A 19,084-nucleotide genomic window follows, 5' to 3' on the forward strand; every position below is an offset into this window, starting at 1 on the left:
CAAACAGCGTTGAAGTCTCTTAGAGTTGGAACCACTCCAGGTAGTGATGGTTTTACGGTAAAGTTTTATAAATCATTTCAAAATTCCTTATTAACACATTTATTAAAATTATAGCAGATTCAACTAACTAAAGGTTGCATTACAGATACTATGGCAGAATCTTTATAGTTTTGCCAAAGCCAAATAAAGACCCTACTTTGGTTTCAAATTATAGGCCTATTTCTTTAATTAGTGTAGATGGAAAACTTTTAGCTAAAACATTGGCTTTACGCTTGGCTAAGGCTCTCCCTTTTATTATTGGTATGCACCAAACAGGATTTGTTGCTCAGAGACATTCTTCTAATAACACCAGGTTGGCTTTTCATATGTTAAATTTAACAAAAGCCATGAATGATCCGGCTTTTTCTGTGTATTTGAATGCAGAGAAAGCCTTTGATCGGGTGGAATGGACCTTTATGTATCAAGCATTGGATAGGTTTGGGATTTATACAAATGATCCAAACTGTGTATAGTTCCCCTGCTGCTAGATTGTATATTAATAATAATTTTTTGGAATGATTCAGTTTGCAGAGGGGGGTTAGACAAGGTTGTCCCTTATCTCCTTTGCTTTTTGATATTGTATTAGAATCCTTGTTATTAGGTATTCAGTAAGTGAAGGAGATACAAATTCAGATCGGGAATACAAGGTCTCTGCATATGCAGATGATGTACTGCTTCATTTGAGAAATCCAGAAACAACCATTCCATGTTTACTTGAATTGATAGAGAAGTTTGGAAAATTTTCAGGATATAAGATAAATTGGAGTAAATCAGAAGTTCTTCCATTTAATGTACATTGTACAAAAGGACTGTTTGATTCATTCCCCTTTCTATGGAAGGAGGATGGAATAAAATATTTAGCTATTTGGATAAATAATACGCTGGAATAAACAATGAAAGTGAATGAAAAATTTTTATTACAGAAGGTGTAAGCAATGGAATCCTTTACATCTTTCTTGGGGGAGAGTTCAAACTGTTAAAATGATGATATTACCTGTGGTTTGTTATCAAATGGGTATGATACCAGTTTTTTTTCAAGGGTCCTTTTATAAAAAATAAAATCGTATTCTTACAAAATTTATTTGGTTGGGTAAAAAGGCTAGAATTGCTTTAAGTTTCAAGTTTTATTTATTAGGATTTTATATACCGCCTATCAAGGTTATCTAAGCGGTTTTTACAATCAGGTACTCAAGCATTTTCCCTCTCTGTCCCGGAGGGCTCACAATCTATCTAATGTACCTGGGGCTATGGAGGATTAAGTGACTTGCCCAGGGTCACAAGGAGCAGTGCGGGGTTTGAACCCACAACCCCAGGGTGCTGAGGCTGTAGATCCAACCACTGCGCCACACACTCCTCCACAAAAACCAATTACAGAGGGAGGGGTAAATTTTCCCAATTTTTTATAGGTATCATCAAGCCTATATTTTGCACCAGGGTATGTATTGGGTCATCCAAGAGCTCATCGAAAATATCACAGATTGGTTGTGGTTAAGCCTAGATTATATAAAGAAAACAAAATATTAGTAGATACATGGAAAACCTAATGATATGTCAGTAATTTAACACCTATTCCAATACATAAATCAACAAATCAGACTATATGGCTAAACTCCAACATTCAATTGGCGGATTTAAGGTCATCTGGAAGGATTGGATGATAGCAGGTATACGTATTTTGGATGATGTTATTTCTAATGATAAACTGCTTGATTTTTCACAGTTGCAATATAAATTTGGTCTTAATAAATCACAAAGTTTTAGATGGTTGCAACTGAAGCATGCTATTCAGGCGGGGTTCCCTGAATGGAAAAATCTTAACAATCAATATAGTTTGGAATTCTTATGCTTTCAAGTTGACTTTCTGGAACACCAGGCCGCACAGTGGTATAAATTGATAGCTGGATTTTTAAATTGGAGCATTGATATTAAGCATCAAATTTCTGCATCTCAATGGTCACAAATTTGGACTTGGAGGATGAAATGTACAGTGTCTGCATCTATGAGACAAACTTGTTTTTTATTTTACATAGAGCATTCTGGCCCCCAGTTCGTTTACAAAAGTTAGATAGCTCTAAGTCTAATAGATGTTGGCATTGTCATCTCAAAGCAGGGACTCTAGACCATTTATTATTCTATTGCCCATTTATCTTGGACTTTTGGAAATCAATATGGGGCCAAATAAATTGTTTATTGGAAAACCCGGTTGCATTATTGTATGATACTGTATTATTTGGCATGTCAATGAGGGCTAAGAGCCAAATATCATCTAAGAATAATAGGCTTCTACTTATTATGACAGGGGTTGCCATACAACAAATTACGAGTAATTGGAAAAATTGGAAGAGACTTAACTACAGTTTTTGGTGGAATTCATTGTGTCTAATATATAAAATGGAAAAAACAATAGCCACACAGAAAGGGAATTTTAATAAATTTCAATTGTAATGATTAGATTCCATTTTTCCCTTAATATTATAAGTTCATGATAGGGGGAGGGGAGTTTATGATCTTTTATTAATGGTAAGGAAAGTAGGAAAGTATTTATTAAATGGTATATGTGTTTAATACATGATATGAAAGGGTTGGGGGGAGGGATATAAACTTTATTATTTGATTTATTGCTGAATATTAAGTGTTTTATCTAAGTTCAAATGATTTTACTTGATGCACTTGTAAGTTTGAAAAATGAATAAAGATTTTTTTTAAAATGTAGACAGGTACAAGTGGGGGAAAAAAATGCAATGTCACCTCAGTAACAACTATACAAAATAGACAAATATACCCCTCCCCTTTTACTAAACCGTTATAGCGGTTTTTAGTGCAGGGAGCTGCGCTGAATGCCCTTTGCAGCTCCCGACACTAAAAAACACTATCGCGGTTTAGTAAAAGGGGAGCCATAGTGCAAAATATAGACAGTAGATATAAATTCTCAAAACGGACACATTTTGATCACTAAATTGAAAATAAAATCATTTTTCTTACCTTTTTGTCTGGTGATTTCATGAGTCTCTAGTTGCACTTCCTTCTTCTGTAAATCCAATATTTATTTATTTCTGCCCCCCCTCCCACTTTTCTTTCTGACTCTCTTTCTTTCTCTCTCCCCCTGCCCCCCTCTTTATTTCTGTCTTTCTCTCTCCCCTGCCTATCTTTCTTTCTCTCCCCCTGTCTGCCTTTCTGTCTCTATCCCTCTGCCCCCCAAGCCATTGTGCCGATTTCTCCACTTCCCCGTTTCTTTTTCTCTCTCCCTTCTGCCCCCCCCTCCCAAGCCACCACTCCAATTTCTCCCTGCTTCACCAAGCCAGGCCTGGCGTATACAAACACCAGGCCCACAAGCCTTCACCTCTGACGTCATTTCAGATGTCGGAGAGGAAGTTCCAGGCCAGCCAGGCAGTGATTGGCTGGTCTAGAACTTCCTCTCCGACGTCAGAATTAACGTCTTTTGGGTCTGGCGCTTGTACGCGCCTGGCCTGGCTTGGAGAGGAAGGAAGGACAAGATCACAAAGGCAACGTGATCAATTTGCGTTGTCTTAGCGATCTACTGGTCGATCACGATCAACCATTCGGGCACCTCTGATCTAAGCCCTAGCTTCTGAGCTCAGATGGTCGACTGAAGAATCAGTCTGCCTTTGAGTTCATCGTCATTGTCATTAGATCAAAGTGAGGCCGACCCCAACACCACACAATGGCTTGAAACGCTGCCGAGGGCAGTGTCCACTCACCTGGATCCAAGTTCTGTCTGCTGAGGAAATCTGTTTGAACATCGTCGACTCCCGCTGCATGTGCTGCTGAAGGGGCTTGGAAACGATGCTTCACTTGGACAAAGAGAGACGAGCTTCCTGAGCCAGAGAAGTATTCTTGGCTCTTCCCTGGCGATTGACATATGCCATTGCTGTCTGTGTCCTATTCAACACTGGTAGCAGAAATTAAGATGTTCTGACAGAGTATTATGTCAAGGCTCAGTGCTGGAATGGCAGGTGTAGCAGGTTAAGACTACATTAGGAGAGCTAAGAAGTGTATCAGTACAGGAATAGACTGGCAGATGACAGGGTTTTGCTAAAATGATTATACTTTGCTACATTTTGCTTGATAGTTTCCTGGTTTTGCAGGAACTTTTGGACTGAATTTTCTTTTTCACAGGCAAAACTCTTTAATTCTCTACATAGTTCACTGGAAGAGGAGCAGATGATGCGCCAGAAGGCCGAGTTGGAATCTGCACAATGCCGTTTGCAGTTGCAGATCATGACAGAGAAATTAAATGAATTCCAAAAGCAAGTGCAGGTAAGGCTGATTGCTTGCTCTGTTCTCTGCTGAGTAATTACTTATCTTCTGCAATAGTTTGGGGTGTGTGGTAAATGAATGAAATGTATTCTGAATCAATGACTTTGCCCCAGAAGTCTTAGAGCTGGTAATTTCATACTGAGGGAAAATATAATAAGTCATGCATTAGAGTTGTGCACCGAAGTTCAGTCCACAATTTCCTTTCATTTCTGTTAAAAAAAGAAAATACTTACACCCAAGTGCTGTATGTGCCCTAATCTGATCTTATGCTCTGAAATGCAACCTAGAATACTAATCTAGACTAAAACACTTTTGATATAAAAACCCTAACAGAGACTCTATAGGCTACACTATTGCCTAAACCAACTTTGCTGTAAGAGCAAGCAAAATACTGAACTAAAAAAGAGGAGGACAATGAAATAACCTACTGAAGCTCAAGTTTTACCTTTTCACAAGTTTGAATGCTAGCAGGTAAGGTATTCCAATGGAATTTTTCTTCCCCTTAGCAGATCCTCTCTCAGCTCCTCTTCAGGACAAGAGCAGTTGAGGCCTGGGTTAGCTATTTATTTGTTAATGCTTCTAAAGCAGTATATCACTAACTGTGTACTGCTGCACACTAGTGTGCCTCCTGAGATTTCAGGTGTGCAGCAGCACACTGGGAAGGAGGAGAGATGCTGGCTGCCTACCTACAGGACATGCCTCTCGCAGAGTGCCAGAAACTTCTGGATCAGCATAGGGTGGATTTTGGGTTGTGCAGATGTCTTCCAGCACCTCTTTTCTCACGGCATGTGGTGTGGTGCTTATGGATATGCAGGACCACAGGGTGGATGGTGTCCTCCAGAGGCTTTTGCTGCAGCTGCTTTAGGCGTTAAGACTGCTTCCACGGCATATTTTGTCACACTTGTCTATCTCAGCTGAGATGCTCTGGAGACTGAGGCTGTGGAACTTCCTACTCATCTTCTTTTAGCTTCTTATGCCTCCCATTTCATGCACAAGGGCGCAATGATGCCAGGTCATAGTGTGGGTTCAGCCTGCCAGAACCCTTGGAAAGAGACAGATCAGTGCAATTCAGGAGACAGAAGCCAGCATTTCCCACAGGAAACAGGAAGGAAATCTCAGGTCTGAATGTTGTCAGCATTCTTCTGAAGAGTTTGATGCCGCAGTGCTGGCCCTGAAACAGCGGACAAACAGCGAGTCCGCGAAACGCTGGCCGCGTCGGCATGTGCAATACATGAGCACTGCTTGAAAAGCACATCCAGAGACAAGCGCTGTTTGAGATAAGTAGCTTGTCAATTTTTTCAAATCCTGGAGAAGTGCATATACTTAAATAAAAATAATGTGTATGAAACTGCAAAGATACTGAGGTGTATTTTAAAATGCTAAAAAAAATTTAAAAAATTTTCTAAAAATAATATTAAATAATTAAGTTATTAAAGTTATAAGAATTTCAGTATTAGTTCTTTTTGGCCGATGATTGGAGCAAGGAGCAAAGTTGCTACGCTGATCACTCGAGTTTGTGATAAAACTACTGTGCGTAGGCTCCAGTTCTGAGGCCGGTGTGGTGAGATACACTTTTCTGGCTGAAGTGGTGTTTTAGTTTGTTTCTATTTTGGATTACTACCACTTGGGATATCTGCTTGTAGCTTAATTAATGAAAGTAGTAATAATAATAACTTTATTTTTCTATACTGCCATAGTCAGACGACTTCTAGGCGGTTCACATTGAAAGAAGGCTGGGCATTCAGCGAATTACAAATGCATGAGGGGAATGTTACAGAAGAAAAGGGTTGTAGGGGAGGGAAAGTGAGAGGGGTAGGAATTGCCTGAAGATTGCGAGTTTGTAGGGGGAAAAGGTGTAGTGAGCGTGGATTGGTCTGTTTAGGTGATGAATTTGTCAAGCAGAGTAGTTTTGATAGATTTTCGGAATGCGTTGTAGGTCTGTCTGGTTTTATTTATGTAGTTTCCCAGCCAAGATTGTTGTCTGTTAGCTTGGAACATGAAGGTTCTGTCAAGGTAGGATTTGTATTTGCAGCCAGTAATTTTAGGATAGGTGAAGATGTTTTTGTTTCTGGTTGTTCGTGTGGGGTTGTGTAGAGTAAAGTGTGTTTGCAGGTAGGAAGGTGCTAGGCCCCAGATTTGTTTGAAGCAGATGCATGCAAATTTGAACTGTATTCGTGCTTCCATTGGTAGACAGTGCAGTTTTTTGTAATATGGGCTAATGTGGTCTTATTTTCTCAGTCCGAAGATTAAGCGAACTGCAGTGTTTTGTACTAATCTCAGTTTTTTAATTGTTTTTTTGTGGGATACCCAGGTAGACGATGTTGCAGTAGTCCAGGGTAGGTAGGATCAGTGATTGTACCAGTAACCTGAAGGATGTTGTGTCAAAGTATTTTTTAATAGTCCTTAGCTTCCATAGTGTATAAAAGCATTTCTTCACTGTTAAGTTTGTGTGGTCAGCCATGGTCAAGTGCATGTTGAGTGTGACACCCAGAATTTTTATGGTTTTGGAAATCGAATATTCGTGGCTGTTTATTTTTAATGATGTTCTTGTTATTTTGTCATTGGGGCTTGCCAAGAAGACTTTTATTTTCTCTGTATTTAGTTTCAGTTTGAAGTTGGTGGTCCATTTTTCGATTTCTCATTGTGTGTGAAAGGATGTCTATAATTTCAGTTGAGATGTCATTTAAGGAGATTAGGATGGATATATCGTCTGCGTATATGTAGTGTTTTAAGTTTAATTTTTGTAGTTGATGACCTAAGGATGCTATGTAAATGTTGAATAATGTAGGCGATAGAGGGGAGCCTTGGGGTACCCCTGACGGGTTATTCCATGGGTTGGAGTGATTTCCATTGCTGGCTACTCAGTAGGATCTGTTTGTTAGGAATTCTTGGAACCATTTCTTTACCTTTCCCGAGATTCCCATTGCATCAAGGCACAGTAGCATGATTTCATGGTCTAGTAGGTCAAACGCACTGCTGAGGTCTAATTGCAGGATCAGTGTGCTTTTGCCTTATCTGAAGAGATCATAGAGGTGGTTTAGTATGGATGCTATGACTGTTTCTGTGCTATATCCTTTCCTGAAACCTGATTGATGTTCACTGAGGATGTTAAATTTGTCTAGGTAGTTTACCAGTTGGAGGTTGACCAATCCTTCCTGTAGTTTTGTGAAGAGGGGAATGCTTGCTATGGGTCTATAGTTGGATGTTAATGCTGTAGAGGTTTTCTGATCTTTGGGGATTGGTGTAATCAGTATGTGACCCATGTCTTTATTTAGTGTTCCGTTTGTGAGGGCCGTTGTTAGCCAAGTGAATAGTTCCATTTTGAATTCAGGTGGGGCAGTTGTCATGATTTTGGGGGGACATTCGTCGAGTAGGCAGTTTGATTTGCTGTATTTGTTGAATAAATTTAGGAATTGATGCCAATTTGGGAATTTGAAGTGGTCCCATCTCATGTCTACTCTGGTATTCTGGTCATGGGGTTCGAGATAGTGGAGGATATCGTTTGTGGGTGGGGGTAGAGTTGCTCTTAAGTCTGTGATTTTGTTTTTAAAAAAGTTGGCTAGGGCTTGGGCAGACGGGGTGCTCTCATTGTCATATTTCAGGATTCTTGTTGTGTCTGTTAGTGTTTATACTAGTTTGAACAATTCTTTGCTGTTTATTTTTTCCGTACCTATTTTTTGTGCTTAGTGTTTTGTGCGTTTTTCTCTGATCATATTTTTGTATGTTTTCATTTTTTGTTTCCAGGTTGTCTTATCTGTTTCTTTGTTTTTTTCCAGATTCTCTCCAACTTTCTTAGTTCCTGTTTATTGGCTAGTAATTCTGAGTCAAACCATTCATTTTGTGCTCTATCTTTCTTTTTGTATGTTTGGTAAGGAGCTATTTGGTCTAAGAGTTCTTCACTGAACTTTTTCCATCTTGTGGGGAATTCCTGTATTTCATTGGTTGTAGGGTGAAGCTCATAGTGGGCCCAGAATTCAGTTGGGTTTATAGTACTTCGGCTGGTTATTGTTTACGTGTTTTTGCTTTTGTGTTTCGGCTGGGAATTCTGTTTTTGCCAGTGTAAGTGGAAATTGCCAATATAGTGGTCTGACCAGATGCATTTTTCCCAGGACCCTGTATGATATTGTATTTTGGGGTCTAGGATTTCTTTTTGAGAGAAGGTAACTATGTCAAGTTTGTGGCCTTTTTCATGGGTTATCTCTGTGTCTGGAATAGGGAAGTTGAGTGACATTAGGAAGTTGGTAATTTCGGTTACTTCTGGCTTTCCCTTTTGTTCTAAGTGAACGTTTATGTCCCCTAGTAGTAGATTGTACGGGCCTTTTAGGGTGTTAACGGTTAGGAATTCAGAGAATTTTTGGGCGGGATATAGAATAGAGTTGTTGTCAGTGGATCTTCTAATTGAGCATTAGTGATTTAGCAAGTTAGTATTTCGTGGCTTGGACACGCATGAAGGAGGTCGGTTAACAGAAGAGCTCCGTATAAAAAGTCCTTGAAAGAATAAAAAAGTCGCAAAAATTTGAAGAATTAAGATTAAATTTATGATAAAAATAAACTCGATGGCATCAGGAAAGCAAAATAAAAACGACTTTGCAGTCTCTGGAAGCAGCAAGAGAGCAAAGCCCGAACAAGAGACAGGATCCAAAACAGCAGATCCAGAAGTAATGAAAGAACTTAAAGAAATAAAACAAATGCTTTCAATTCTCACAAAAAAAGTTACAGAATTAACAGATGATGTTTCAACATTAAATAAAAAGATGGATCTAATCGAATTAAAATCTAACGATTTAGAAGAAAGAATGATAACTGTGGAAGAAGAAATTCTCAACACAAAAACTGAAAAAAAGAAAATTGAAACACTTACTAAAGAACTGGAGGATTACTCGAATCGTGAGAGAAGAAGCAATGTTCGTCTGATAGGTTTACCGGAAGGAGCAGAAAAGGGGAATCCGGTGACCTTTATAGAAAACTTATTACCAAAACTACTTCCTCTACAAACTAAATATCCCATAGAGATTGAAAGAGCACATAGAGTGCCAACAAAGAGGTCAGAAAAGCATCAAGGACCGAGGCCACTGATATTTAAACTACTACGCCACCAACAGGTTATGGAAATTTTTCATCTTGCAAAACAGAATAACGGTTTACAATATCAAGATGCCCGTATTCACTTTGTCCCGGATTTTGCAAAAAGCACAGCAATTAAAAGAAAGAAACTGCTGGATTTGAGACCACAACTACGTGAACTGGGAGCAAAATTTGGTCTTGTATACCCAGCAAATATGAAAGTAACCATAGCAAATAAAACTTTAACCTTTGATAATGCTGAAGAGCTACAAAAATATATACTAAACCAGGAAATGCCAATGTCATCTTAATTTTCTTTATTTTATTATAATTCAAATATTTTGAATGTCAAGTTTGAATGTCTTATAATATAAACAGGTAGGGGAAATGATATGTTTTTCATTGTATTAAGAAGAGCTAATATCACCTGGTATTTTTTGAAATTATTGATTGAATATAATAAGTATTTAGCAGATGAAAAACAGTATAGAATGTTATTGACTCTGTTCAAAAAATTCCTTCAACGATCTTTTTACTAGAAATATGGATAGACTATACATTCTAGAATGGAATGATTCTTCAAATGATAAATTAACATATAAGTATACAAGATCTTAGATAAAAGTAATATAGTTTTTAAACAAGGAAGAATATAATATTTATTAGATAATAAATAAGAACTTAAATATAAAAACGAGATATAAGCCCTTAATTGGTTTTAGAAAGTTAATAAATAAATTAAATATTGATATTAATACTAACAAATGATGTTATGAGCAGATCCTAAATACTATTATGTGATTGAATCATGGTCCAGAGCTTTCTTCCTATGGAATGTATGTAAGAATGAATGAAGATGTATGTATATATAACCCACTTCTCAGAAGAAAATACAGGAAGAATAAACCTATTAAAAATCCTTTCTCTGATTCAATGGAACTACAAATCCCAGAAGTCCTTGCAAAAGGAAATACATGTAAAGAATAACTCTTAAAACCGGATGAACTATGAATAAATATGAATAAATAAACTACTAGACTTGATAATAAAGGATAAAGGATTACATCGGATGAAAGATCACAAAATAAACTAAAATTAGATCGTCGCTGGAACCGGAACTTATTCAGAACTAACAAACTATTGAAAAGAAATGAATAATACTCTGGATATAAAAAATACGAAGAAGAAGAAAGGAAGAAAAAATAATATTTACTTGGATGAATAAAGATAATGGAATGACACATCTTTAACTTTGATATATCTTAAAAATGAAACTAGGAAATATGTTATATGAATGAGGTATGACTCAATATAATGAAGGAAGGAAGCTCTGGAACGGGAAAAAAAATCACATAGTACAAGTAGCACACATATGTGAAACATTGTTTATTTTCCAAAGAAATGAAATATCTCATTATATAATATATAAGTTTAAAAGAAATATAAGGATCTAGAATATATTCATAAACTTATATATTACTTTAAAATATTATAAAGAAATAGAATTAGAAAATATAAAGGTGATATATATGAATTTAAAAAAAAAAAATTTACAATATTTTTCATATAATTTGAATTAATAAGATATACTAATAGTTATAAAATATGAAAATGATACAGAAAATAATATTTGAAAAGATTAAATTTAACATTGAGAAAAAAAAAAATAAAAAAAAGGGCAAAATGTTTAAATATTATATGGATTGTTAATGTTATTTAGTAATATTTGATATATTTGTGACTTATATCTGAATCTTAACAGGAAATGGACTTTTATGGAGTGATTTGATACCTGACCTAAGATGCGTGTTGCCAAGCATACACAGTTAATATTGGGGGGGAAGGGAGGGGAGGGAGGGAAGAGGGGAAGAAAGAGAATGGGGAAAATATATTATTACAATGTGTGGATATCTGAAAATAATAATCATATGATTTCATGTCAAATTTTAATTACAAAAGTAAATGGATATTAAAATTTTTTCAATTAATGTCAATGGCTTAAATCATCCTATAAAAAGAAAAAAATTATTAGGTTTTCTCCATAAGCAAAACGCAGATATTTATTTCCTACAAGAGACACACCTTTCGGACACTGAATCTAGGAAGCTAACAGAAGGATGGATATCAAAATGTTTTTATTCACCGGCAATAGGGAAGAAAGCAGGGGTAGCGATAATAATAAATAAGAAATGCAAAGCTGATTTTAAATTAATAAATTCTGACTCTTCAGGAAGATGGATACATATTAAAATGGATCTGGGAAATACAACCCTGGATTTATTTAATCTTTATGCTCCTAATTCGAACCAAATGGAGTTTTTTAATCAAATTCAACAGATATTACTACCACTGGCTACTTCTAACTTAGTAGTAGCTGGAGATTTCAATGCTGTAATGGATCCAATTGTGGACAAGAAACCAAGTAAAATCATAAAATCTTTAGGACTAGATAATTTAATACAATCTTGTAATTTAATAGATATATGGCGTATCCTTCATTTTAATGATCGAGAATATTCTTTTTGTTCTCAGGTCCATAAATCTTTTTCAAGAATTGATTATATATTTGTAACTAATAACATAGCGCAGCGTGTATCAAAAGCAGTTATAGATCCAATTATAATTTCAGATCATGCTGGTGTGTGGATTAACCTTAAGAATTATAATATTGATCAATTTAATTCAATATGGAGATTTAATAATGATTTATTAGCAGATTCGAAATTCTTAGAAGATCTTAAAGTAAAAATGCAAGAATTCTTTCAACTTAATTCTTCAGATGACATTAATATAGAAATTTTATGGGATGCTTTTAAAGCAACAATGAGAGGAAATATTATTTCTTATTCAGCTTTTATTAAAAAACAACTTAAAAAACAATATGAAGATATGGAAAAACAAATTAAATTATTAGAAAATAAATTAATTAAAAAATGGGAAAACAATACATTACAAGAGTTGTTAAAAGTAAAAGTTAAATATAATGAGATTTCCTCTCAATATGTGAGAAAAGACATTTTCAATAAACAAGTACAATATTATGGCAATTCAAATAAAGCGGGAAAATTATTAGCAAATTTTCTTAAAGCAAAGAAAAGAAAATCCAAGATTATTGCAATAAAAGATATACAAGGTAACACACATACCAGCACAAAAGATATTATAACACAATTTCTTGATTTTTATAAAGAATTATACACTTCTAATTCTTATAAAAATAAAGAACAAGAAGGAGTTAATTAATTCTTAAATTCCTTTCTTGGACCTAATATTCCGGATCATATAAAAGGAAGTTTAGAAGATCCTATATCTTTAAAAGAAATAGAAACAGCATTGAAGTTTCTTAGAGTTGGATCCGCTCCAGGTGGAGATGGGTATACTGTTGAATTTTATAAATCATTTCAAAATATCATTTTACCACATCTGTTAAATTTATATCAATATCAAATAAAGAATGAAAATATTTCAGGTACTATGGCAGAATCGATAATTATAGTCTTACCAAAACCAAACAAAGATCCTACTCTGGTTTCAAATTACAGGCCTATTTCGTTATTAAATGTGGATAATAAGTTAATGGCTAAAGTATTAGCACTTAGATTGGCAAAAGCTCTTCCTTTCATTATAGATGTACATCAAACAGGATTTATTGCTAAAAGACATTCATCAAATAATACTAGACTAGCATTCCACTCATTAAATTTAGCAAAAAATATAAATGATCCAGCTTTTCTATTATCTTTAGATGCAGAAAAAGCTTTTGATAGAGTGGAATGGAATTTTATGTATCAAGCTTTACAATGGTTTGGTATAGGCTCCGGTTTTATTAAAATGATCCAGACATTGTATAGCTCTCCTGGTGCAAGATTATATATTAATAATAATTTATCAACTAGATTTAATTTGCATAGGGGAGTTAGACAAGGATGCCCTTTGTCTCCATTACTTTTTGATATTGTCCTAGAACCTTTATTAATCGCAATAAATAAGACTAAGGAGATAAAGGGAATCACATTTTCCAACTGGGAATTTAAACTTTCTGCATATGCAGATGATATTTTATTATATTTAAGAGAACCAGATACTACTATTCCATGTATACTTAATTTATTAGAGAAATTCGGCACTTTTTCTGGATATAAAATTAATTGGAGCAAATCTGAAGTCCTCCCAATTAATGTTCATTGTACGAAAGGACTATTTGACCCATATTCATTTATTTGGAAAGAAGATGGAATAAAATACTTAGGAATTATGATCAAAAATACAATTGAAGACACAGTCAAAGAGAATGAAAAACTTTTATTGAAAAAAATAACAGAAATGTGTGAGCAATGGAATCCATTACATCTTTCTTGGTGGGGAAGAATTCAAATAATTAAAATGATGGTATTGCCTGTAGTTTGTTATCAAATGAGTATGATACCAATATTTTTTCAGGGGTCATTTTATAAAAAACTTAACAATATTCTTACAAAATTTGTTTGGTTTGGGAAAAGACCAAGAATCGCTTTAGTATCATTACAAAGACCAATTGTGGAAGGGGGGGTAAATTTTCCAAATTTTTATAGGTATCATCAAGCCTATATTTTAAGACAGGGTATGTATTGGATCCTCCCAGATCTCATGGAAAATGTACCAGATTGGCTGTATTTAGAATGGCAACTCCTGTTCCCTTTATATCCAGAACATCTAATTACCATAACAATGCCTAGGAGATATAAAGATAACAGAATCTTTTTAGATACATGGAAAACATTGAGATACATAAGTAACCTATCACCAGAACCAATAGCTAAATCTCTAAATCAATCAATATGGGTAAACTCCAGGATCAGAATTGGCGGATTTAAAATCGTCTGGAAACAATGGATAAATGCAGGAATAAGAACATTGAATGATGTCATATCAGAAGGTTCCTTGCTTAGTTTTTCACAATTGCAAAATAAATTTGGACTAAATAAAACACAATATTTTAAATGGATGCAATTGAAGCAAGCCATTCAGGTAGGGTTCCCTGAATGGAAAGATCTTAATACCCAATATAGTTTGCAAGTTTTATGTTTCCAGGCGGATTTCTTGGGACACCAAGCCGCAAAATGGTATAAATTAATATATGGATTTCTAAATAAAAAAAAGAAAACTGGACTTAGGGATATTTGGAGCATTGAGATTGGACAGACAATTTCTGCATCTCAATGGCCAAGATTCTGGTCCTGGAGATTAAGATTAACAAAGTCAGCATCTATGAGTCAAACATGGATATTTTTATTACATAGAGTGTTATGGACCCCGACGCGCTTGCAAAAAATAGATAATACTAGATCTAATAGATGCTGGCATTGTAAAAGAGAAGTAGGGACATTAGATCATTTAATTTTTTTTTGTCCTTGCATAAAAGCCTTTTGGAATTTAATTTGGCCCCAAATTAACATATTACTAGAAAATCATATTGGTCTCTCATATGATACCATATTATTTGGTACTGCAATGAGAACACAAAGTCCAATATCAGCAAACAATAACAAATTGCTTTTAATATTGACAGGAGTTGCCATGCAGCAAATCACACAAAATTGGAAGGATTATACCAAGCTAAATTATACATTCTGGTGGAACTCGGTGTGTCACATTTATAAAATGGAGAAAATATTGGCATTACAACAAGGAAATATAAAAAATTTTAAGAAAATATGAGATCCATTGACAAAATATTCTAAAGATCAGATATCTTAACACATTGATAATAATAATATAGGGTTAGGGAGGGAAATATAGAAATTACTATGAGAAAAAATGAAAAAACAAATAACAGGGGAAAGGGATTCAATATATATGATATGATATTGTACATACAACTATAATTATTATAAATTAAATATGCTATTCATTTATTGTAAGAATGAAAATTTTATAAATAAAAATTAAAAAAAAAAAAAAAAAAAAGCAAGTTAGTATTTCTAGGTTTTCTGAAGTTTTGGAATCTGTCTTGGTGTAGTTAAAGGGTTCTTTTAGTATAATTGCTAGGCCACCTCCTTTTTTCCAGCTTTGATAGTGGGAGTATTTGTATCCCTGTGGTAGGATTTCTTTCATGATAGCATCTGTGTCAGAGACCAGCCATGTTTCTGTAAGGAACAGAAAATCTGTGTTTGTAATATCCAGTCGTATATTATGTGTTCTTTGTTTCTCAAGGAGCGGGTATTCAGATAGTATCCTTTGATGTTATCGTAGCTGGTTGGGATTGAAGTTTCAGAGTAAGTTTCAGAGTATGTTAGTTTTTTTAGGTTTCTGTTATTGGTCTTGTTTCTGTATGATTTGCGGGGTTTGCGTGTGGTGTTTATCACTGGGATTAGAAGTGGGCCTTGTTCTGGAAGGTTTTTTTGGAGTTGGGGGGAGTTTGTTGATTTGGTTAGTTTGGCTGGTCTGTGCCAGGAGGGATAAGTGTGAATGGGTTGAGGGGATTTGTCTTCGTTTCCCCAGCATCTAGAGCAGATTAGGTACAATATTCCTAGGAGTAGTTGGTGCTTGTTAAAAATTGCCATGTTGTGTGAGGTGTTGAGGGAAGTAAGTCGTATCGGGTAGAGGAGGGTAGTGTCGGTAATTGTGTGAGTGGTGGATGTTTGTAGTTGATGACGGGTTATACGTGCGGAGATGGGCTATGCATGTGGTGACAGGTTAAACCTGCGGTATCAGATTTTACATGCGGTGGAGGGTTATACATGCGTTGATAGGTTAAATATGAGATATCAGGCTATACATGTGGGTTGTAGGTGCGGTAGTAGGCTATAAGTGTGGCTACACTTGCAAGTTTCACAGGCTGTACAGTCTACACATGCAGGTTTCACAGGTTACACTTGCAAATTTCACAGGCTGTACATGCAGACTATAATTATAGGCTACAGAAGCAGATTTTGCAGGCTATATAGGCTACACATGCAGATTTCACATGCTAAACAGGCTGTATATGCGGTCTAAAGTTATGGCTACACAAGCAGATTTCACAGGCTATACGTGCAGACTATAGATATAAGTTATATAGACTACATATGCTGATTTCACAAGGCTGTGCATGCAGACTATAATTATGGTTGTACAGGGTGCGCTAGTTATGCATGCAGGCAGGCTGCAAAGGCTGAACATGCGGGAAGTACATATAGGTTATACAGGCTAAACATGTTATACTTGCAGGCTGTAAATTATGCGTTTTGGAGGCAGCTGCAGGTTGTCCTTTTTGTAGTAGTAAGGAACTTCTTCGTGTGGATAGGATTTCGGACTATTCACGCAGACGCTTCGCAAAGGCGTTTGCTAAGGCGCATGCGCCTTTGTCATGCACCTCCGTCTGCGCGCCGTTGGCGCTGTAGTTCTTTTAAAGTACTCCCCTGCTGGATTAGGGGAGGGGCGGAGCTGTGCTCTCACGCTCTGCTGGAGAGGGCTCCCGATACCTCCAACCGCCTGCTGGTATCGGTGTGGGGAAGGCAAGCTCCCGACGGCGCTGCAGTTCTTTTAAAGTACTCCCCTGCTGGATCGGGGGAGGGGAAGAGCTATGCTCTCACGCTCCGCTGGAGAGGGCTCCCGATACCTCCAACCGCCCGCTGGTATCGTCTCTTCCTGTACTAAAGTCGGGCCTCACCAATCAGGAGATGCTTTGACACGCAGCTCTTGATTGGTAAGACCTGACTTTAGTACAGGAAGAGGCGGTCAGAGCATACAGCGAGTGATTTCCTTCACTCGCCTGCGCTCCGGTTGCACTCTCCTGCTGCCCTCTCCAGTCTCCCCCACGAAAAACCGTATTCGCGGCTTTTCAAGATTCGCAGGGGTTCCTGGAACAGAACCCCGCAAATATCGGGGGAGTACTGTACATTGCTGAATCCAATTTGTACATTGTTGAAGTATGCAATTTGTAATTGGATGATATTTTTGAGCTTGTAATTTGATTGGAGATTGCATTAACCATGTATGTTTACTAATGAATGGGATGTCAGGATGTTTAATAATGAATTAATTGATGATGTCATTAGCCCAATAAAATGGCCTGTCATTTGTAATTCAGGGAGATTTTTGGTTGGTTCCCTACCAGTTAGTAGGGTACCAAGAACTCCTAAGGCCTTTTGTGTTTGGTAGTTTAACTTCCCCCAGACATGGAACTAAGAACTGAGGGGATGTATAGCCTGTTTAGAGCAAACAGCTCTTCAGGGGCGTACTGCTGCGGATTGACTCCTGGGTCGTAGTGATGACAGATGCAAGCTTTTCTGGCTAGGGAGCACACTGTACTAGTCGTCCCATCCTACAAGGTTGGAATCTCTTCCACTGCACATTGTCAATTGACAGGCTGGAGCTGGAAGCCTTGCAGCTGGTGTGATTCCAAAAGTTTCTAGAGTGCCAAGTGTTCAGGGTATTCTCCAACAACACAACAGCAGTAGCCTATGTCCCTTGCCAGGGAGATGCCAAGAGAACCTCTCTGGCTAAGGAGGCTTGCCTTCTCTTTCTGTGGACGATATGTTTTCTCTGGCTCAGGAGGCTCGCCTTCTCCTTCCAGAGCTCTCTGTAGGCATTTTATGCAGCACATGTGGCAGGAGTTGATAATATACCAGTCGACTCCCTCAACAGACAGGCTTTGGATCTGAGCAAGTGAGAACTACCTTCAGTATCACTCCAAGCCATTGTGCAGCGCTGGGATCGACCCCGCCTTGTACTAGTAGGCATGGCACGCCTTGATTCTTTAGTTGAAGATCAGAGCCCGACAGCACAGATCTTGATGCTCTTCTGCTGCCTTGGCCTGCATGTCTTTCCTCCTTGGTTTATGATAGGCTGAGTCATTCAGCGGATAGTGCCCCTTCTGGGTCATGTTATTCTAGGCTCCGAACTGGCCTCGTAAGCCGTGGTGTGCAGATCTTCTGTGTCTTTGCAGGGGTAGCAGCCTTTGGTTCTATGCCTCTCTGGACCTGCTTTCTCGGGATCCGGTTTCTAGGGAGAAGAACCCATGTCACTTTTCCCTTACAGCATGAATTTTGCATGTGTAACTTAAGCGCACACAAGCTATTCAGCCGCATGTGGCTCTCCAGGTTTTATTTGCGGCCCGCAGTCTGGACGCAATCAACAGCATTTCTCTTCCCCTTTCCCTTCCTTTTGGAGTAGCAGTGTGTCTGGCCGGCTCGTTCTGTTCAAAGCCGCAGGTTGGCGGCTCCTCGCGCTATCCACTCCTGAATCGGAAGCAGGGATGGAAGAGATTACTTGTGGGGATGGATTTGATTCCAGCAGGAACAGGTTTGATTTCTATCCCTGCACAACTCTCTAATACAGTACCCTCTCAACAGTGGTGCTGTACACTCTTTTCTCAGTTCAGCTGGGATTCCAGGCTCTGCCTGCTGAGAATAACAATGAAAACACTGCTCTTCACTATCTGAAGTTTGCTGCATCTCCTTGAGACTGCCATCATTAGCAATTACATATGTTCAGTTTTCAGCACATACACAAAAACCGAGCAGGTACAGGTATCGGCAGAGGTCAGTGTTTTTGTGCATAAGCTGAAAACTGAGCATGTGTGGTTGCTAGCATTGGCGGTCTTGGAGAGATACAGTAGACTGCAGAGCTGAAAAGCAGCGTTTCCAGCTCGGGATACTTGCCAGCTACCAGTAAGAGTGTGCCAGCACAGATAGGAAGGATGGAAAGCACAGTCTACATCACTTATAATTTTCATTCCACT

At 37.3% G+C, this 19,084-nt stretch overlaps 1 protein-coding gene across 6 annotated transcripts in view; it reads left to right on the plus strand.

Moving 5' to 3' along the window:
• RFWD3 (ring finger and WD repeat domain 3) overlaps positions 1-19,084 on the plus strand; it is a 395,707-nt gene that overhangs the window by 225,829 nt on the left and 150,794 nt on the right. For all 6 annotated transcript variants that reach the window (XM_033942519.1, XM_033942524.1, XM_033942520.1 and 3 more), the window contains one exon: positions 4,203-4,317. In XM_033942519.1, coding sequence (XP_033798410.1) covers positions 4,203-4,317 — 115 coding nt within the window. The remainder of the gene's footprint in view (positions 1-4,202; positions 4,318-19,084) is intronic.

This window comes from Geotrypetes seraphini, chromosome 4 (assembly GCF_902459505.1).
Source record: "Geotrypetes seraphini chromosome 4, aGeoSer1.1, whole genome shotgun sequence".
Classification (NCBI taxonomy): Eukaryota; Metazoa; Chordata; class Amphibia; order Gymnophiona; family Dermophiidae; genus Geotrypetes; species Geotrypetes seraphini.